Source organism: Eleutherodactylus coqui, chromosome 4, assembly GCF_035609145.1.
Source record: "Eleutherodactylus coqui strain aEleCoq1 chromosome 4, aEleCoq1.hap1, whole genome shotgun sequence".
NCBI lineage: Eukaryota > Metazoa > Chordata > Amphibia > Anura > Eleutherodactylidae > Eleutherodactylus > Eleutherodactylus coqui.
Genome location: NC_089840.1, coordinates 222,179,489 through 222,202,535, shown reverse-complemented (window position 1 = coordinate 222,202,535; position 23,047 = coordinate 222,179,489). Strand labels below are relative to the sequence as shown.

The 23,047-nt window shown below is 45.3% G+C and overlaps 1 protein-coding gene across 1 annotated transcript in view; it reads left to right on the top strand.

Annotated features, from left to right (window-relative positions):
* The window catches only part of PCDH15 (protocadherin related 15), a 1,187,477-nt gene that overhangs the window by 224,903 nt on the left and 939,527 nt on the right, over positions 1 to 23,047 (top strand). Inside the window, exon 6 of the mRNA XM_066601652.1 lies at positions 17,632 to 17,748. Coding sequence (XP_066457749.1) covers positions 17,632 to 17,748 — 117 coding nt within the window. The remainder of the gene's footprint in view (positions 1 to 17,631; positions 17,749 to 23,047) is intronic.

Below are 23,047 nucleotides of genomic sequence, written 5' to 3'. Positions count from 1 at the left end.
AAATTTTTTTGCTTTATTTTATGGTATATTAAATAGTGCCATTGAAAAATACAACTCCTCCCGCAAACAACAAGCTCTCAGACAGGTGTGTCGATGGGTAAATAAAAGTGTTACTTCTATAGTAGTTCTATAACACAGCGCTGCACAGAGGCACCATACCATGGCACATTGTGTGCCTACAACTTCGGGGTTCAGAGCTACAAATACAGTATTAAAGGGGTTGTCCCGCGCCGAAACGGGTTTTTTTTTTTCAATAGCCCCCCCGTTTGGCGCGAGACAAACCCGATGCAGGAATAAAAAAAAAAAAACAGCCAGTACTTACCCGAATCCCCGCGCTCCGGCGACTTCTTACTTACCTAAGTAAGATGGCCGCCGGGATCTTCACCCACGGTGCACCATGCGGTGCACCGTGCGGTCCATTGCCGATTCCAACCTCCTGATTGGCTGGAATCGGCACACGTGACGGGGCGGAGCTACGAGGAGCCGCTCTCCGGCACGAGCGGCCCCATTCAGAAAGGAAGAAGACTGGACTGCGCAAGCGCGTCTAATCGGGCGATTAGACGCTGAAAATTAGACGGCACCATGGAGACGAGGACGCTAGCAACAGAACAGGTAAGTGAATAACTTCTGTATGGCTCATAATTAATGCACAATGTACATTACAAAGTGCATTAATATGGTCATACAGAAGTGTATACCCCCACTTTGTTTCGCGGGACAACCCCTTTAACCTTCATAGAGGCTCCATGTTGAAGGATTCCGTTTTTTTAGTTGCGCTTCCAATAAGAGACAACGGCTTTGTTGTACTTTATATTTGTAATAGGCAACAGATTGACATTTAAGATTTTTCTGAAGCTTGACCTTTTATTTTATATAAATTATTGTAAGCCTGCATTTTGAAGAATAATACAAAATATGTAATATCTTCAGTGTAGAATTCACAATTTATCTAAATAATATATTTGTTGGTAGATGTATTACATCACATGTTAGTTCATTGGCAAGAAATAACAGCAATTGATACACCACATGCTATTTCAAACTGTGATGTTTTTTCATATGCTAATGAAACTATTTCCTATGCCACCTATCATGAACAGTCAATTCTTGTTTTTGGATTTTGATAGATGCAGCTGTTCAGTACAGCTATTGTATAAAAAAACATCATAAGTGGTATTTGCACAGTACAATTACAAAAAAAGTATGTGAACCCTTCGGAATGATGTGGATTTCTGCATAGATTACTAATAAATGTAGTCTCCTAAGTCACAAACCGTTATATTGTTCATGTCTTTTATTGAGTACATTGTTTAAAAATTCACAGAGCAAGGAGAAAAAAGAAGTGAACCTCTGTGCTAATGATTAATGCAAGAGTGCAAAGGATGTTTTAATTAAGCAGATGCGATTGGAAGTGTGCGTTTCACAGCTGATTTGCCCATTAAATAAAGGCACACAAAGTTTGGTTACTGACAAATCTGTTCTTTGCAAGACAGGTTGGTTAGTTTGGCGACCCAGAGGGTCCTACAGGGTAGGCATTAGGTTAATAGGTCCCAGAGACCTTGCTATGAGCCTTTCAGGGGACATATGAGGCACCCTTCAGGAGAAAAAGACTGTTTTTCCCTGCTTATTAGTTTAAATGACACCTGACTAGCAACAGTGCTCTTTGTGATTGGCTGTCTGCAGCTAAATTGCTGGTTGGTCAGCCTCCTCTCTTGATAAGAATTAGGTTACTGAATGAGACTGGCCTCCGTCTCTGGTAAAGCAGAGATTGTGAGAGCCCTGGATGATTGGAGTGGGAGGAGTCAAGAAAGCCCAGGAGTTGGAGCTGGTTGGGGAAGAGCAGTGAGTCAGCAGAGAGAACAGAGTAGAGAGGACCGGAAGAAGCACTTGTGGAGTAGTACAGTAGCCTGGAGCCGGAAGATGACAGTGCCTGGAGCAGGAGAAGGATTTATTTCACCCCCTGCTAGGGAAGATCCACATTTCAGACAGAACTAGACCAGACACCGCAACTATGAGTTTGACTTGCACCCGCTCAGTTAGGGGTCAGTCTACACACAGAGAAGCCTGCACTGTTCCCCCATGGCTTCACCAATAACCTCATTGTCCAGTAACCACCTTACTTAGCCTGACAGCCTCATCCCATTCTTAAGGAGAGTGTAAAGGAATCAATGTATGTCCTTCAAGAAGGAGTTGTTGGGGATTTTACTGTTTGCTATAAGAAAAGTATGTGTATTGTACACAGTCATCAAGTATGAGTAATTGTGTGCCCTCGGTTTTACTGTTACATCAATGGACTTATCTCTTTCTTTCACCAAAGAACTCATTTACACTAAAGCACTGGCATCACAAAGAATGTACACTAATTGCTTTAGCCAAGAACCTCTTTACAATCCCACCTGCAGCACGAGCTATCCTTATAGATCGAGTGGCCACCACCCTGACCAAGCCATAGTTAGCGCACTCACTCAAGCTACTCCCACCAACTCCTGCTTGCTGCATTAGTATGAATGATGCCTTGATGCAAGAAACTTTTGGAAGACCTTAGAAGACATTTTAAAGAGATAGAACGTAGACCATCAAGATTGGAGGCTATAATCTTTGTTCCTGCTTTATTGTTTTGGTACCTCACGACAATTTCTATTATTCCAATTACTCTGGAAGGCATCCTATCCTAGAGGGAATTTCATAATTAACCAATCAGGACCTAAGGCATTGTTTTTCCCAAATCAACGGGATTTTTATCACTATCTAGAGGTGGGCATCTTTCCCATGGAGATATTTCTCTCCAGCTCCCCAAACAGTAACCAAAGCAAGTATCAGGACAATAAATTCTTCTAGCCTTCATTTTAGAGCATTTAAGTTTACTCAGTAATAATCTCGCCCTGTGATACTCAAACTTTGTCTAGCACCATTGCTTGGACTATGTACTTTGGTTCACTTGGGCTCCTGATGAGCCGGTAATATGGTAGAAACGCGTCGAGCCAGGGAACATTAAACCTAGTGAAAATTTCGAGGCTAATTACATTTAGAGTCTAGTCAGCATCACTCATGATGCTGACTAGACTAGATCAATTACTCAGACTAGATCAATTACTGACTAGATCAATTACTCAGCACTCAGTAGTCAGCATATCTATAGGATATGCTGACTACTGAGTGCTGAGTAATTGATTTACCATCAGTCAGTCTATTTCTCTGACACTATTTATTTTATGGTCTACATTAGCTGGTGGGTTTTTCATTATAAACCTCCACTATTCTATCCTTATTATTCTTGTAGACCGGTCTTTTCTATCGAGTCTCCACTACATATTAAATAGAGAAAGTGGCTGATTATATAAACCATTAATTCCTCCATGTATTATGACCCTTGAAAGATAGAAATTATCTTTTATGTGTGTTTTTGTCCTTTTGGCTTCGCTATTTTATCCGATGCATCATTAAAAGTTAAGTTTTATAGGAATGCTTGAGTGAAAGTGCTCTAAGTCTAAGCCAATTCCTCTGCTGCAGTGAAAAAAGGTTTCCACCATAGTGACTTGATGACTGCCCTTCGATATGAATTTACAGCAATGCTGCCATCACTCCATGGAAAGTAGCCTATGCAAATCCTCCACCCATCGCAACATAAATGTCAATTTGACACTTTCTGGGGGTTGATTCATTATGGAATATAGAAGGGAAATAGTGCCTAGGAGTAATGGGTTCTACAGATCTCTTCTCTCAAAAGCTGAGGGGTTTCATCTGGTCTGAGTAGTTCGTATTAGGGCATGTATGAAGCAGTAAATCTGGTTCAGTTCCAACCATAAGTGATTGGGTACCAACAGGTTTTCTTTGAGTTGTTGTGGTGAGTGGAGTCTATTCAGTATTAGAAAATGATGTAGAAGGGAATAGCCCATATTTCTTCACCACAAGTATTCCTCTTGTTGTAAACTTGGTGGGAAGGCTTGATTATATACATATGTACGCACACGCTCATATGAAGCCACCCTAATGAACAATGTCAAGGGATTTAATTCTCCCCTTAAGAGACGAAAGACATTCTCTCAATACCTTAAATCTAAACCTGAGATAATTTGTTTGCAAGAGACAATTTTCTTCATCCTCTATGCCTAAATTCCTTCATTCCCAGTACTCTTGAGTATACTCCTCAGTTGCCCCCAAGAAACACCAAGGAGTTTTGATACTACTACACAACTCATTCCCATTTTCTATGAATAAATCTGAAATTAACCCCTCGGGTAGATTCATAATCCTTCATGGTATATTATATGACCAAAAAATTGTTCTGGTAAACTTCTGTGCACCAGTAAACAACCCTTATAAAGTTTTTTCCATAATAGCTAAGAAACTTAGCAAAATTCAAGAAGCGGGCATCATCTGGATCGGAGACTTTAATATGGTGCTATTCCACTCCCTAGACAGATCCTCAACAGGCCCAGATAGGATTAGTGCAGCACAAAGACAAATATTAACCTCCACTTTGAGGAAGATGGCACTAGCGGATATATGGAGCTAATGGCTTTAGGTGGCAGCACAGCTCCATTTTTGGGTATAGAGCCACTACCTGGTATATATCCTAGATTTACTGCTTGGAGCAAGGTGCTGTGAGGGCAGGAGTAATGCTCTGCAGTGTCACCAGAGCTGGTAAGCAGTCTTTTTTTTCTTTCTTTGCCTTGTTTTTGAGTTAGGGGGAGGGGAAGGGCGACCCTCAGCTTTTTTTGTGTGTGGCTGGAAGAGGTGGGGGAGAAGGTAGCTGTTATGTGGGGTGTGGTCTACTTCTCTGAACTCCAGTTTTGCTATGTTAATGAGGGCCTTGGCTTCTCTCCCTCACCTGCTGTCTTCTATCCCTACAGTCTATGGTCTCTCCCTCCTCTGTGCGTCCCACTGCTGGCCCTCTAAGTAAAGGTGCATTTACACTGAAAGATGATTGCTCAAAAATTGCTCAACTGACAGTTTGAGTGATCATCCTTGCATAACTCTTAAGAAGCTAATTAGCTACTTAAAGAGTTAAATGTAGGCAGAGCGGGACACCGCTGACAGTTCCGAAAACAGCAGCTGCTTTGTATATGCAAACAGTGGCTTTGTTCTCGCAGTTATCAGTGATGTCCCACTGAGCTTATAGCTCCAACAAACAGCAGGAGCGCTGACAGCTGCTTTGTTTTCGAGCTTTCAGCTTGTATCCTGCTGAGAAGTACTAGTGGGATACCAGCTGAAAAAATGCTATCAGCGCCACCCACTGAGAAAATCAGCCTGCGGTGCTGACAAGCTTGCTAGAAATCACAGATGAATGAATAGTGCATGAACAGTGCACAATGGCAGCGCGTTTAGACACAACAATTATCACTCAAAAGATGGCTTTTGAGCAAATTTTTAGCAATAATCGTTGTGTCTAAATGGGCCTTAACTTCCAGGAGCTGCCCTGCTTGCTGCAGAGCCTCTCCCTGCCTGCCGCACTGGCCATGATCAGTGCTTGTGGATCCTGTTGGCGGGTCTGTGCAGTTCCCTCCTGGTGTCTTCTCACCTCTACCTCTTCCTGTTCCTCCTACTAGGGGTTTTGCTCCAGCCATGAGTAGTCTGCAGGCCTCTCTCCTGCCTCCTGGTCCCTCTCAGTGGCACTCACTCGTTGGTCCTCCCGCAAATCAAGCCCCCTGCTTCAGTCCTCTCTGCTAGGCCTTCCGGGGCTGCCTAGCAGATCATGCAGCCCCTCTTCTTGTTCCTCTTGTGGTATTTTGGAGATGTTTTAGGGTCCCCTTGCTTTGATAATTCGAGGATTATGCCATGATTGTAGGGGAGCTTTCCTGACTTGCATCCGTCTTGTGCTCCAGTTAGCAAGAACCAAGTGATTTTTATAGTCGCATTGCAAGAACCATAATGCTTTATTTTTTTTAGTGGCAAAACTCCAGAATACATATATTGTGTTGTAGAATTTTTCTCATTTTTTTTTGTTTGAGGGGCTAGAGGGTGAAAATATACCCCAGAAATTTCACCATTGTTTTTTGAGTTTTGTTTTAACGGCATTCTCTATTTGGTAAAAATAACAATCATTTTCTTATCTGGATCAGCACGAATACTGCATTACCAAGTTTATATAGTCTTTTTAATTATTTTTTTTTTACTACTTTAGCACAAAGAACACATTTTTAAAGAAAAATAATTGAATCTGGATCATCGTATTTACATTTCTATTTTTTCCAGCAAAAGCGATATGTGTGGCCTTGTATTTTGTGGGAAGAGCTGCAGTTTTATTGGTATAGTTTGAGGTACATGTGACTTTTGAATAGCTTTTTATTGTGTTTTTTTGGAGGTGAACAAAAGAAAAAGAGCAATTCTGGTTTTACTTTTTAAAATTATTTTTATGATATTCACCAAGTGAGATAAATAACAGACTATTTTCATTGTTTGGGTTGTTCCAAACATGCTAATACCTATCATGTGTTTAAATGGTTTCTGAAATATTTTCTATTTAAAAATGGGATTTTTTGTAGGAAAAATTAGTATTTTTTTTTTAAACTAGATTTTTTTTTCTTTAAATTAAACTTTAATGATATTTTTTAGTCCATCAAGGAAACTTGTTTGATTGCTGGGATAGTACACTGCATTACTTATGTAGTGCATTCTACTATGCTTATAAGAGCAGCCTATTAGACTCTGCCAAAGGCCTTCTGCTGCCATGAAAACCTATTAGTACCTTGCAATTGCATTGCGAGGTGCAAATGAGTGCCCGAAGGAGCCCCTCCCTCTGTTACTTTCTTAAATGCTGTAGTTTCTATTCTTTATGGCATGTAAGGGGTTAAACTCCATTCCTGGCAGTCATAGAATGAACCTGGATGTGAGTAGGCAGCGAAGCCCCCACCGTAAAAAGATGTATGTGCAGGTTTAAAACCCTTTAATGATTGCCATAAAAAGCCATATTGACAGTCCCAGGGGTTAAACAATATTTGAAAAATATGATGATTTGCATTTTGAAATGGACAAATTAGATAATTGACCTTAACTAGGGATGAGCGAGTATACTCGCTAAAGCACTACTCGCTCGAGTAATGTGCTTTAGCCGAGTATCTCCCTGCTTGTCCCTGAAGATTCGGGGGGCGGGCGGGGCGGGGAGCTGCGGGGGAGAGCCGGGAGGAACGGAGGGGAGAACTGTCTCTCCCTCTCTCCCACCCGCTCTCCCCTGCTCCCTGCTGCGACTCACCTGTCAGCTGCGGCGGCTCCCGAATCTTCAGGGACGAGCAGGGAGATACTCGGCTAAAGCACATTACTCGAGCGAGTAGTGCCTTAGCGAGTATACTCGGTCATCCCTAACCTTAACCCTATTAGATGCTGTGACAAAACCTAAAGAGAGCCGTGCATGCAAGGCATCCCATAAATAGTGATTAACTGAAACACATTTGCAGGAAGGAAGGAAGGAAATCCATATTACTCCTCAATGTTGTGCAAATCTTATTAACATTACAGGAAACATTATATGGAGGTGATTCCTGCTAAAGGGGGATATACAGGTCATTAAATTCAAAGGTTCACTAATAGAGATGAGCGAGCACCAAAATGCTCGGGTGCTCGTTACTCGGGACGAAATTATCGCGATGCTCGAGGGTTCGTTTCGAGTAACGAACCCCATTGAAGTCAATGGGTGACCCGAGCATTTTTGTATTTCGCCGATGCTCGCTAAGGTTTTCATGTGTGAAAATCGGGGCAATTCAAGAAAGTGATGGGAACGACACAGCAACGGATAGGGCAGGCGAGGGGCTACATGTTGGGCTGCATCTCAAGTTCACAGGTCCCACTATTAAGCCACAATACCGGCAAGAGTGCCCCCTCCCAACAACTTTTACTTCTGAAAAGCCCTCATTAGCAATGCATACCTTAGCTAAGCACCACACTACCTCCAACAAAGCACAATCACTGCCTGCATGACACTCCGCTGCCACTTCTCCTGGGTTACATGCTGCCCAACCCCCTCCGCACGACCCAGTGTCCACAGCGCACACCAAATTGTCCCTGCGCAGCCTTCAGCTGCCCTCATGCCACGCCACACTCATGTCTATTTATAAGTGCGTCTGCCATGAGGAGGAACCGCAGGCACACACTGCAGAGGGTTGGCACGGCTAGGCAGCGACCCTCTTTAAAAGGGGCGGGGCGATAGCCCACAATGCTGTACAGAAGCAATGAGAAATAGAATCCTGTGCCACCGCCATCAGGAGCTGCACACGTGGGCATAGCAATGGGGAACCTATGTGCCACACACTATTCATTCTGTCAAGGTGTCTGCATGCCCCAGTCAGACCGGGCTTTTTAATTCATAGACACAGGCAGGTACAACTCCCTATTGTGAAGTCCCTGTGGACCGACAGCATGGGTGGCTCCCTGGAACCCACCGGCGGTACATAAAAATATCCCATTGCAGTGCCCATCACAGCTGAGGTAGTAATGTCGTGCTTAATGCAGGTGGGCTTCGGCCCACACTGCATGCCCCAGTCAGACTGGGGTTCTTTACAAGTGGAAACAGATGCATTTATAATTCCCTGTGGATCCACAGCATAGGTGGGTGCCAGGAAGCCACCGGCGGTACATAGAAATATCCCATTGCATTGCCCAACACAGCTGAGGTAGTAATGTCGTGCTTAATGCAGGTGAGCTTCGGCCCACACTGCATGCCCCAGTCAGACTGGGGTTCTTTACAAGTGGAAACAGATGCATTTATAATTCCCTGTGGACCCACAGCATGGGTGGGTGCCAGGAAGCCACCGGCGGTACATAGAAATATCCCATTGCATTGCCCAACACAGCTGAGGTAGTAATGTCGTGCTTAATGCAGGTGGGCTTCGGCCCACACTGCATGCCCCAGTCAGACTGGGGTTCTTTACAAGTGGAAACAGATGCATTTATAATTCCCTGTGGACCCACAGCATGGGTGGGTGCCAGGAAGCCACCGGCGGTACATAGAAATATCCCATTGCATTGCCCAAGACAGCTGAGGTAGTAATGTCGTGCTTAATGCAGGTGGGCTTCGGCCCACACTGCATGCCCCAGTCAGACTGGGGTTCTTTACAAGTGGACACATGTAGGTTAAACTCCGTGTGCACCTACAGCATGGGTGGCTCCCTGGAACCCACCGGCGATACACAAAAATATCCCATTGCATTGCCCAACACAGCGGATGTAACGTCAGCTGTAATGCAGGTGGGCTAAAAATTCATTTGATTACACTGTAGGCGAGGGCCCACAAAAATTGCTGTATCAACAGTACTAATGTACATCCAAAAAATTGGCCATGGCCAACCAAGAGGGCAGGTGAAACCCATTAATTGCTTTGGTTAATGTGGCTTAAGTGGTAACTAGGCCTGGAGGCAGCCCAGTTTAACGAAAAATTGGTTCAAGTTAAAGTTTCAACGCTTTTAAGAGCATTGAAACATATAAAAATTGTTTAGAAAAATTATATGAGTGAGCCTTGTGGCCCTAAGAAAAATTGCCCGTTCAGCGTGATTACGTGAGGTTTCAGGAGGAGGAGCAGGAGGAGGAGGAGGAATATTAGACACAGATTGATGAAGCAGAAATGTCCCTGTTTTGGATGGTGAGAGAGAACGTAGCTTCCATCCGCGGGTGCAGCCTACGTATTGCTTACGTATCGCTGCTGTCCGCTGGTGGAGAAGAGAAGTCTGGGGAAATCCAGGCTTTGTTCATCTTGATGAGTGTTAGCCTGTCGGCACTGTCGGCTGACAGGCGGGTACGCTTATCTGTGATGATTCCCCCAGCCGCACTAAACACCCTTTCCGACAAGACGCTAGCCGCAGGACAAGCAAGCACCTCCAGGGCATACAGCGCTAGTTCAGGCCACGTGTCCAGCTTTGACACCCAGTAGTTGTAGGGGGCAGAGGCGTCACGGAGGACGGTCGTGCGATCGGCTACGTACTCCCTCACCATCCTTTTACAGTGCTCCCGCCGACTCAGCCTTGACTGGGGAGCGGTGACACAGTCTTGCTGGGGAGCCATAAAGCTGTCCAGGCCCTTAAAGACTGTTGCACTGCCTGGGCTGTACATGCTGCTCGATCTACGCACCTCCCCTGCTACCTGGCCCTCGGAACTGCGCCTTCTGCCACTAGCGCTGTCGGATGGGAATTTTACCATCAGCTTGTCCGCCAGGGTCCTGTGGTATAGCAACACTCTCGAACCCCTTTCCTCTTCGGGAATGAGAGTGGGAAGGTTCTCCTTATAGCGTGGGTCGAGCAGTGTGTACACCCAGTAATCCGTAGTGGCCAGAATGCGTGTAATGCGAGGGTCACGAGAAAGGCATCCTAACATGAAGTCAGCCATGTGTGCCAGGGTACCTGTACGCAACACATGGCTGTCCGCACTAGGAAGATCACTTTCAGGATCCTCCTCCTCCTCCTCCTCAGGCCATACACGCTGAAATGATGACAGGCAAGCAGCATGGGTACCGTCAGCAGCGGGCCAAGCTGTCTCTTCCCCCTCCTCCTCATCCTCCTCATGCTCCTCCTCCTCCTCCTGAACGCGCTGAGATATAGACAGGAGGGTGCTCTGACTATCCAGCGACATACTGTCTTCCCCCGGCTCTGTTTCCGAGCGCAAAGCGGCTACCTTTATGGTTTGCAGGGAACTTCTCAAGATGCATAGCAGAGGAATGGTGACGCTAATGATTGCAGCATCGCCGCTCACCACCTGGGTAGACTGCTCAAAGTTTCGAAGGACCTGGCAGATGTCTGCCAACCAGGCCCACTCTTCTGAAAAGAATTGAGGAGGCTGACTCCCACTGCGCCGCCCATGTTGGAGTTGGTATTCCACTGTAGCTCTACGCTGCTCATAGAGCCTAGCCAACATGTGGAGCGTAGAGTTCCACCGTGTGGGCACGTCGCACAGCAGTCGGTGCACTGGCAGATTAAACCGATGTTGCAGGGTGCGCAGGGTGGCAGCGTCCGTGTGGGACTTGCGGAAATGTGCGCAGAGCTGGCGCACCTTTACGAGCAGGTCTGACAAGTGTGGGTAGCTTTTCAGAAAGCGCTGAACCACCAAATTAAAGACGTGGGCCAGGCATGGCACGTGCGTGAGGCTGCCGAGCTGCCGAGCCGCCACCAGTTTACGGCCGTTGTCACACACGACCATGCCCGGTTGGAGGCTCAGCGGCGCAAGCCAACGGTCGGTCTGCTCTGTCAGACCCTGCAGCAGTTCGTGGGCCGTGTGCCTCCTATCTCCTAAGCTGAGTAGTTTCAGCACGGCCTGCTGACGCTTGCCCACCGCTGTGCTGCCACGCCGCGCGACACCGACTGCTGGCGACGTCCTGCTGCTGCTGACACATCTAGATTGCAAGACAGAGGTTGAGGAGGAGGAGGAGGAGGGTGCTTTAGTGGAAGAAGCATACACCGCCGAACATACCACCACCGAGCTGGGGCCCGCAATTCTGGGGGTGGGTAGGACGTGAGCGGTCCCAGGCTCTGACTCTGTCCCAGCCTCCACTAAATTCACCCAATGTGCTGTCAGGGAGATGTAGTGGCCCTGCCCGCCTGTGCTTGTCCACGTGTCCGTAGTTAAGTGGACCTTGCCACTAACCGCATTGGTGAGGGCGCGTACAATGTTGCGGGAGACGTGGTCGTGCAGGGCTGGGACGGCACATCGGGAAAAGTAGTGGCGACTGGGAACTGAGTAGCGCGGGGCCGCCGCCGCCATCATAGCTTTGAAAGCCTCCGTTTCCACAACCCTATACGGCAGCATCTCAAGGCTGATAAATTTGGCTATGTGGACGGTTAACGATTGAGCGTGCGGGTGCGTGGCGGCGTACTTGCGCTTGCGCTCCAACACTTGCGCTAGCGACAGCTGGACTGTGCGGTGCGAGACATTGCTGGATGGGGCCGAGGACAGCGGAGGTGAGGGTGTGGGTGCAGGCCATGAGACGGTCGTGCCTGTGTCCTGAGAGGGGGGTTGGATCTCAGTGGCAGGTTGGGGCACAGGGGGAGAGGCAGCGGTGCAAACCGGAGGCGGTGAACGGCCTTCGTCCCACCTTGTGGGGTGCTTGGCCATCATATGTCTGCGCATGCTGGTGGTGGTCAGGCTGTTGGTGGTGGCTCCCCGGCTGATCTTGGCGCGACAAAGGTTGCACACCACTGTTCGTCGGTCGTCAGGCGTCTCGGTGAAAAACTGCCAGACCTTAGAGCACCTCGGCCTCTGCAGGGTGGCATGGCGCGAGGGTGCGCTTTGGGAAACACTTGGTGGATTATTCGGTCTGGCCCTGCCTCTACCCCTGGCCACCGCACTGCCTCTTGCAACCTGCCCTGCTGCTGCCCGTGCCTCCCCCTCTGAAGACCTGTCCTGTGTAGGCGTTGCACACCAGGTGGGGTCAGTCACCTCATCGTCCTGCTGCTCTTCCTCCGAATCCTCTGTGCGCTCCTCCCTCGGACTTACTGCCCTTACTACTACCTCACTGCAAGACAACTGTGTCTCATCGTCATCGTCCTCCTCACCCACTGAAAGGTCTTGAGGCAGTTGCCGGAAGTCCCCAGCCTCATCCCCCGGACCCCGGGAACTTTCCAATGGTTGTGCATCAGTGACGATAAACTCATCTGGTGGGAGAGGAACCACTGCTGCCCAATCTGAGCAGGGGCCCGAGAACAGTTCCTGGGAGTCTTCCCGCTCCTGAGCATGTGTCATTGTAGTGGAGTGAGGAGGCTGGGAGGAAGGAGGAGCAGCAGGCAGAGGATTCGGATTAGCAGCAGTGGACGGCGCAGAACTGTTGCTGGACGATAGGTTGCTCGAAGCACTTTCTGCCATCCAGGACAGGACCTGCTCACACTGCTCATTTTCTAATAAAGGTCTCCCGCGTGGACCCATTAATTGGGCGATGAATGTGGGGACGCCAGAAACGTGTCTCTCTCCTAATCGCGCAGCAGTCGGCTGCGACACACCTGGATCAGGAGCTCGGCCTGTGCCCACACCCTCACTTGGCCCTCCGTGTCCTCGGCCGCGTCCACGTCCTCTAGGCCTACCCCTACCCCTCAGCATGCTCTATTACCAGTGATTTGATTTCCCAGGCAGGAAAGAAATTGGCGCAAGGCTGCACTCAACCGTAGCTGGTTGCGTCTGATTTTTTTACGTTCTCCACGCAGCACACACGTACCCAGAGCCCTTAGGACTGACAGAGGCAGGGCAAATATACTTTTTTCCCTTTTGTTTAAAAGGATAGGCCCACTGCGTCTATTCACTGAATAATAAGTTTAATAACTGACACTGTGTTGCGGCCCTGCAAAAGTGTCACAGAACTTTACTGTTGCAGAGTTATTAACTGTGGCAGAGCAGGTATTTCCCAGGCAGGAAAGAAATTGGCGCAAGGCTGCACTCAACCGTAGCTGGTTGCGTCTGATTTTTTTACGTTCTCCACGCAGCACACACGTACCCAGAGCCCTTAGGACTGACAGAGGCAGGGCAAATATACTTTTTTCCCTTTTGTTTAAAAGGATAGGCCCACTGCGTCTATTCACTGAATAATAAGTTTAATAACTGACACTGTGTTGCAGCCCTGCAAAAGTGTCACAGAACTTTACTGTTGCAGAGTTATTAACTGTGGCAGAGCAGGTATTTCCCAGGCAGGAAAGAAATTGGCGCAAGGCTGCACTCAACCGTAGCTGGTTGCGTCTGATTTTTTTACGTTCTCCACGCAGCACACACGTACCCAGAGCCCTTAGGACTGACAGAGGCAGGGCAAATATACTTTTTTCCCTTTTGTTAAAAAAGAAAAGGCCCACTGCGTCTATTCAATGACTAATAACTGTGTTGTGGCCCTGCCTACACAATTCTGTGCCTGTAGTATCAATGCAGGGTGCAATGCTCTGCACCGCCGATTTTGAGAAAAAAAAAAAAAAGCAACACAGCTAACAGCAGCCTGCACAGTACTCCACACAGTTAAATGTGACCCTAGAAAGGACCGTTGAGGTTCTTGAAGCCTACACTCACTCCTAACACTCTCCCTGCCTAAGCACCACTTCTGTCCCTAATACCGGGTGCAATGCTCTGCACCGCCGATTTTGAGAAAAAAAAAAAAAAAGCAACACAGCTAACAGCAGCCTGCACAGTACTCCACACAGTTAAATGTGGCCCTAGAAAGGACCGTTGAGGTTCTTGAAGCCTACACTCACTCCTAACACTCTCCCTGCCTAAGCACCACTTCTGTCCCTAATACTGGGTGCAATGCTCTGCACTGCCGATTTTGAGAAAAAAATAAAATTTCTCCACTGCTAACAGCAGCCTGCACACACGTAGATGTGGCCCTAAGAAGGACCGTTGGGGTTCTTGAAGCCTACACTCACTACAAACACTCTCCCTACAGCAACTCCAATAGAACAGCACTTTCCCTTAGCTAACTCACACGCCATCTGAGGCGAGCCGCGGGAGGGGCCGACTTTTATACTCGGGTGACATCTGATCGCCCCAGCCACTCACAGCAGGGGGGTGGTATAGGGCTTGAACGTCACAGGGGGAAGTTGTAATGCCTTCCCTGTCTTTCAATTGGCCAGAAAAGCGCGCTAACGTCTCAGAGAGGAAACTGAAAGTAACCGGAACACCGCGTGGTACTCGTTACGAGTAATGAGCATCCCGAACACCCTAATATTCGCACGAATATCAAGCTCGGACGAGTACGTTCGCTCATCTCTATTCACTAACTTTTTCTCCATACACTTTGGATATTTACTGAATAAAAGTTATTAATGGCACAACTAATGTTGTTTGTTATTGTATTAGTTTAGTTAGGTCTTTGTTTATAACTGTGACTTAGATAACAATCAGATCGCATTTTATTAGTAATCAGTCTAGAAATCAGTTATTCCAAAGGGGTCTACCTATTTTTTTGCAACTGTATGTACAGCTATCAACAATTGAGAAGCCACATGCAAAGGGCCGAAGAGCAACATGCTGCTCCTTATAGACACTCGCTTGGGAGTGATTCGAACACCAGACCTAGCACTGGATCTATATAGGGTGATGAAAAAACGACATAGTATTATGTAACAGAAGCAGCCCATTAGTAATTATACATGTTGTTTACAGCCATAATGGAAGAAAACAATGTTAACAAGTATACATATAAATCTCATTATGCATTGTGGTAATGTATTTCTGCATTAATGTCTAAGTGAACATCTCCATTAAGCATTGCTGTAAATTATTTTCTATATAGCTGCTTTTATGATAAATATTCTAGTTAAGTTTTACTTTTAAATTCATGAAATAAACTATAATGGCAATTACTTTACTCCTAACAAATAAGTACATTACAATAATGAAGGAACAAACACAGAATAAACCACATAATAAAAGGCTTATGCTGGAGAACAAAACCCATTCTCCGTTTCACAGTACTTTGTACTTATACTAATGTCTTCAAAATGCTTCCTTTATTTTGTTTTATAATGCCTACATATTTTAGCTTAAGGAAATTTAGCAAATGCTATTGCTTCTTTGCACTGAAAAGCCAATAATGTCTCTTAAACCAACATCCACTTTCCTGGAGGATATTGGGATGAGTATTTTTCTTTTTCTACTTTTCATGCTTGATGCATTGAGAGCGCAGATTTCATAGCCTGTCTTCAAAACATAATAGTTTTTCCTATGACTTCCTACTGTTCCACCAAATAGCTTTTGCTGGTTTCTGCCTCTCCCCACTGCCCAGAGTTGATTCTAAATGTCAAGGTTTAATATGTGTTGTAATCTAGTTAATTCTGGCATGTGCAACTGAAATGTTATTTAGCACCTAATATACAATAAGGTATTACCACTACGGATAATTTTGTATTACAAAGGTAGTGTTCTTAGATTTTAGCTACATAGTCTGTCAATTTATTTCACCTTACATAATGAAAGTACAGTATATATCATATCTACATAAAAGTTGTACCAAGATTACAATGTATCCCCTATCCATAGGATAGAAGATAACTTGCTCATCAGTGGGGGTTCCTCCGCTAAAGAATGGAGGTCCAGAGTCCCCCTCTCCCTGTCACTGCGGGGGTTACTTCTCCCTCTATAGTGAAAATCAGTATAAAAGGAGTGCTGGCCGACCATAGTGGTTGTTGCTCCATTCATTAAGGGCTCAGTCAGATGGGCGTTTTTATGTGTATAGGTTACCTGCGTTTGCGATCCGCATCTATGTAGAACCAATGCTTTTCAATGCAGCAGTCACATGCCCGATATTTACCTGCGCACAAAAATGCGAGGCGGTAAATATAGGGCAGTGGATTTTAAAACGCAGTTACTGCGGCATCTGTCGTTTTTGGATGTGAAACCCCTGGATGCTGTCACCAATTGAATGACAGCTGAGAGCTGCCTCTGATTGGTCACAGTGCTCAGCCAATGAGAGGCAGCCCTTTCAGCAGGCGGGGATTTTAAATCCCCGTCTGCTGATGGCTCTTCATAGTAGTTCAGGAGAAGACCCAGCTGGACAAGCCTGCAGAGAGGTGAGTATATATATTTTTTTATTTTTTACATATTTTGGGGATGATTTTCAGAGAAAGGCTTATATTTAAAGCCCTTCCCCAAAAATCACTGCAGGTCTTGCTGGCAGCCCATTGGATTCAATAGCAGAGCATTGCGATCCTCTGCTACAGCTGTGACAGCTGTGGCAAAGGATTTCTTCATCTTCGTGGGGAGTGCCATTGTTATCGGAGACTGTGACAATGCTGCCACAGTGTTCAGTGACAAGAGGACTCCTCGCAGAGATGAAAAAATCCTCTGCCACAGCTGTCACAGCTGTAGCAGAGGATCGCAATGCTCTCTGTATGTCAATGGGGCTGCCGCTGCTTCCGCCGGCCCCATTGACCAAAGGTGAAACCCCTGGATGTGACAGCATCCAAGGGCTTCACATCCAAGGAATCCCCTGCAGCAGCTGTCACAGCCGCAGCACGGGATAGCGGGCAGCACACTTTATTTGCGCAAAAACGCGCCCAAGTGCATTTTATTGCGCGCGCCGCCTGCTTTGATCATGCAACTTTTTGAATCCTGGTTTTGAAAATGTAAACATTTTTAAAAATTTTGATTTTGTTTTGAGAGCTGTTGCTAAAAAAAGAAATTAAACAACTTTAGTATGCAGAAAAAAAATTACTTTTAGAATTGTTCATTCCAAAAGATATAAATCAGCTGCCGACACTGGGGCATCTGAAGGCCTTGGTCCTGAAAGGGTTAAAATTACTGATGTTTAGTGTAGTAGGTAAGTGATCAAAAAGTTGGTTTGTGAGATTCCCTACACTTGGTTAGATGGGTCTAGTGGGGAAAACATAGTGTTGTAATGAGATATCCAGATTGTCATTAGTGATTGATGACATCTATTGCTTACAGTGAGTGTCTTGCAGTTATCAAGCGTAGAGCGTGTTGCTGGACACAATTCTTAAATGTAGCTAATAGAAGGGAGATCATAACTGGAAGAGTTTTGTGTATTAGTCTTATAGTAATTTAACAGATGTAGCAATCATAAATATGACTGGCGCACTATGATATCTTGATTCACAGCATTGTGATACATTGTAGGTAGGTTACCATAATGAGTTAAATGTCAAGTTAACGTTTGCTTTATCTGAACGTCTTGGGTATATTTCCAGTTTAGTTTTATAAGCTAATTTTTTTTTAATTTTTTTAAAGCTAACACCGGTTGGTACCACAATCTTTACTGGCTTTTCCACAAATGGTGCTACAGACATAGATGACGGTCCTAATGGTCAAATTGAATATTTCGTCACTTACAACCCCAATGATACAGTAAGTATGTATAAAGCAAAGTCTGGATAAAAAAGTGTAATTTCATGATTCCTTTCATCAACTACATTTTTGAAGACAGAAAAGGGGGTCTTAAAATGGGTTTCTGGGACTTTTAAAAACTGCTGGGGGCAGTGAATGGGATAATAAACTATCCAGGATCCACCTGCTAAATATCCTGCTGCTCCAGCAGAGCCACTCCAGTCCTGGAATTCTGCCGCGGTCACACGCTATTCATCATTCTTGTTACCACTGTAGCCAGTCACTGGTTTTAGTGTGACCCTGCCATGTATGAAGCCAGTAATTGGCTGCAGCTGACAGCGCAAGGCTACTGTAGAAGCTTCCAGAACTAGAGCAGCTGCGCCGGAGTGGCAGCATATTTATCGGGTGAGTACTGGATTGTTTATTGTATCCTATTCCTTACCCTTAAGCCAAATTCCGACAGCCATATGCAAGTTACGTCTGAGAATCTTGACCACAATCTACATTGGACAGCACACAGACACTTATCCACCTGCTGTCTGATCTGCACAGGCAATGGACATTGCATATCCTATTCTTGTCCATGATGTAGACAAAAAAAAGGACATGTAGCAATTTTGTTCACATGGATCATCAGTCTGTGTGAAAAAGTGCTTGTGTGTATAGCTCTATAGGCCAAAATGGGTCTTTGTGCTGAATAAACCCTTATACAACTTTTTTGGAAGGGTTTTTCTGGTTACTGGACAACATTCCCACTATAGAGCCAGCTATGCTAAAAATTATAAAAGGAACAGTACTGAACCATTCTCTGCCATAGCGATCCAGAGATGCAGCCCTGCTGTGGTCCCGGTGTTTGTTGTGGCAGGTGATGTCACTAGAAGTCACCTGACTCCTGCAGCCAATCAGAGGCTGCAGTGTCACTGCTTGTTCTCTTAAGATCAGCACTTGCATCCTAAGGACCTTGATGCCAGGATTTCAGAATGGTAGTGCTGCAGCCACTGGTTGCTTGCAGCAGTCAGGTGACTTCCAGTGACAGCATCTGCCACAACAAACACTGGGACCAAGGTGGGACTGCAGAATTGTAGTGGCAGTGCATGGGTAAGTACCGCTGCTTTTTTATTTTAGCACAGCAAACACAATAGCGGGAATGCTGTCTGGTAACTGGACAACCTGTTAAGTCACCCTTTATGTGATGTTGACTATAGATTCTAATGCCTAACTTGAAGCTCCTGGGCAGAAATGCAGAATTTAAGAAGGTTTTGAATATCAGGTTATTTTATAATCCCAATAGAATATATTATTATTTGATTGGCTGAACTGGATGCCCATCCGTCTGTTTTTAAGCTTTACATACCATGTTAGTATATTGACTAAATACTTTTTTCTGGGAAAAATAACAGTGCATATATTTAAGACAGAGTGGATTTTGACCACATTATGCGAAGAGGACTTGAAAATAATCCCTTTCACTGTAGAGTATAATCTGACTACTTAGGTAAATCACTGCAGCCGTCAAATCACAAACAAAAAAGTGTAAGAATTTCCATAGAATTATTGTATTTGAACTCCATGTGCTAACTACAGTTGTAATGTTTGTTGAGAGCATTATGTCTGTAGAGCCATTTCATTCAATGAAATAAAAGTATAACGCAGTGGTGCAGGAGGATTAAAGGTACTTAAACATCTGATCCTACTACTGCAGCCAAGTAATTGACCATAACAGTATTATTGTGCTACACATTTGCCCCTCTCTCAGAGAACCGCTAGTAAAATCTGTGACAAATCTGGAAAATAATCTGTGATAATAAATTACCTTATAGATCAATCCCTCTCTCTCATATGTAATGTGAGTGCAATGCGAATTGTAAGTCGCCTCTACGAAATAATGGGCAACTTTTCTACAAAATTGCAGAAAAATAGAACATGCTGCGATTTTTCTATCTCTCATCATTGCCATTTAAAATAATGCGTCCTATTTCCCTACGAGTTTTGTGCATAGCGCAAAGTACAAAAATCCACTTCACCTAGTTCGTCACATAAGAAACTTAATAAACTTTGAAAAATGTAAAAATGTATATTGTTGCATCCGTTAAAGGTCCAGTTTATTAAAATATAGCACTAGTAAACCCACACGCTAAACGTTGTCATAGAGGATAAAATGTAATGCCAGTATTGTTTGGTCACTTTGTCTCCAAGAAAACATTGAAATAAGAAGCGATCATGCGGCTGCATCAACAGAAATATAAAAAAGTTATGATTCTTTGAAAGTAGGAATACCAAAACTGCATAATGTAACCGGGACCTTGGGACATCAGTGAATTTTGGTTATGAAAGGGTTAAGAGAGGACGGTATTGTTGTATCTTGTCTCCACCATGAAGAGTTGGTGGAGACAAGATGAACGCCCCCAAGCGACGCCCACAATTGTATTGGCTGGCCTGGAGAATGGGTGGGCATTATCTCCCCTCTAGCCTTGTGTCACTCAGCCCTCCAGCGCTGTGCCCTGTGCCTTGTACTGGCTTCTGCACCACCCCCACCCCTCCCCTTCCTTCTGCTTCATTCCCCCAGTTGAGCGTTTCGGTACTGTGTTCAGCGACGTCATTCCCCCCCCCCCCCTTCCTCGGCGTCCACTGCAGTCTCCCAGCTGAGCGGTCCAGTACTGCTGTGCACCTGCTCTCTATACAACGGTACAATCAGGGGGTTCCGGCACGGGGACGAATGTCAGCCGCAAGCCGCTGTTTCTTGGGGCCAACTTCCTAGCAGGACTGCTTACCCGGTTGAACAGCAGCAGAGATGTCGTGGCTACAGGTAAGCCAGCCGACATGAAAACCTTACCCTCGGCTGTCTGCGAGGCAACACTGGCAAGTCCACAGTGCACAAGCCGGTACAGGGCACAAGGCACAGCACCAGAGAGCTGAGTGACATGAGGCTGGAGGGGAGATGATGCCCACCCATTTTCCAGGCCAGCCAATAAAATTGTGGGCGTCACTTGGGGGCGTTCATCTTGTCTCCAGCCATTCTTCATGGTGGAAACAAGATACAACAATACCAGAGAGGACACGATAGAATTATTTGTTAGCTGAATTCATAAATTGGCAAATTTTCCTTCTTAGTGTTTGTTTAAAATCGTGCTTGACCAGCCTAAAGTTTTTCTTTCTGAAATCCCTGCCTTACTTGTCAAACTTTTAACCACTGAACCACTCCTCCAATATTCTTCCCCCACAGTTCTAGTCAGTCTATGCTTTAGTTAGGAGTGCTTTTCCCTTCGTAGCTAAAGAATTTCAATTTTATCAAACTGTGCAGCACAATGAAAAAATTTCTAAAGGAAGTATTATTCAAAAGGGTAGAAAGACGTACAAGATTTTATATTTCAGCAACTTCAAGGCCTTTTGCTAGCTGCTTGAAGGTTTTTCTGATACAGGATATGACAGGTAGTAATCAAAGCACAGTGTTTCAGAGTGCACACTGGCAAAACAGCATTAGCGACATAGTGTTTAATTTTCATGAGACATAGTTTACAAATAGGAAAAAAAAGAAACATCCTTTTAATGCTACAGTATATGCATTTGTTCTTCACATTGGTCCTACCATTGTGCACATGCCCATTTGACCTATGATATTACACAGGGTTTGGAAAATGACACGTTTTAGGAATACTACTGTACTTTGTAATATTACTATACACAAGCGTCATTGAAGATGAATAACTACTGTTTGTGCTGTGAAAAAAATGCATCTAAACAAAAACAAGCCACACACCAGCACTGAAAAAACAAAACAGAAACAATAAAATAAATGTGTAGTGCAACTGTAATATGGACAGCATAATGTGCCCTTATTACCTCCATTGGAAAGCAGCCTTAAAGGAATTGTCCAGTTATAAACTATTGATTGCCTATCTGCAGATTAGGCCACCAGTAGTAGATCAGCAGGGGCTTGCTGCCTGGGACCCCCTTTGATCAGCTATTCACTAGGCCAATGTTCTTGGGTACTGAGCTGATTTCTAGAGGAAGTAGATAGCTCCATTCCCACTGCAGTCACCTGGCATTACGGACACAGCTCCCATTAGGCCTCATGTCCACGGGGAAAATCGGGCCCGCTACGGATTCTACATGGAGAATCTGCAGCGGGTCCCTCCTGCCCCACGGACATGAGCGCTGAAAATAAGAATTTAAAAGCATTTACCTATCCGTAGCGGGCGGCGAAGCTCTGCTCTTCCTCGCGGCCGGATCTTCTCTTTCGGCCGGCGGATGAATTCCTTACGCCGGCGGCACGTCGCCGGCACGTCGTCGACGTGCCGCGCGCATGCGCCGGGCACATCCGCCGAGCCGAAGCAAGGGAGATGCGGCCGTGAGGAAGAGAAGAGCTTCCCGGTCCGCTCCGGGTGAGTAATTCTTTTAAATTCCTATTTTTGGTCTCCCGCGGATCCGGACGGCTTCCATAGGCTTCAATAGAAGCCCGCGGGAGCCGTCCCCGCGGGAGACCCGCACAAAAATGGAGCATGGTCCAGATTTTTTCATGCTCCATTTTTTTTTAAATGCCTTTTATTGACGATCCGCGGGTATTTATCTACCCGCGGGTGGTCAATGCATCCCTATGGGGTGCGGATCCGCGCGCGGGAGATCCGCTGCGGATTTTAAATCACATTTTGCCCGTGGACATGAGCCCTTAAAGTGAGTGGGGACTCTGTAATACCAAGCTTGGTCACTGCAGTGAGAACATAACTGCCTGCTTCCTGCAGAAATCTGCTCAGTACATGAGCATACCACCCCAGAAAACAGCTTATCAGAGGAGATCCCAGATAGTGCACCTCCACCAATTTACTATTGGTGACCTATACTAAGGATAGGCCATCAATAGTTTACAACTGGACGACCTCTTTAAGCAGAAGATAATGTTCTGCACAATTTGTTATAGTTTTTGGATTTTTTTCTTTAGTCTATGAATTGTATATGACTCATTTTTGTTTATTTGCATTTGTATATTTTACTTTACAGCACATCTATCAGTTAGGTATCTCTTAAAGGTGCCCATATTAAATCATTCTGGCATTTTACCCATGTAATAGCTTATGTAAAAGTCATCTATATTCTGGAGACCGGAAGCATTTCCAATATTTATTTTGGAAGAATGCAACTGATATGAAATAAGCTATAAATGGGTAATATTTTGGAAGAATAAAACGCCACGTGTTGTTTCGAACAGAAAATTACATACTTGAAACAAACAACAGGAGATAGAATGTATTACCTGTTTTTAGATGACATATAATTATAATATTAGAACCAGCATTTATCCTGCCACGGTTGTTGTGACAAAGCC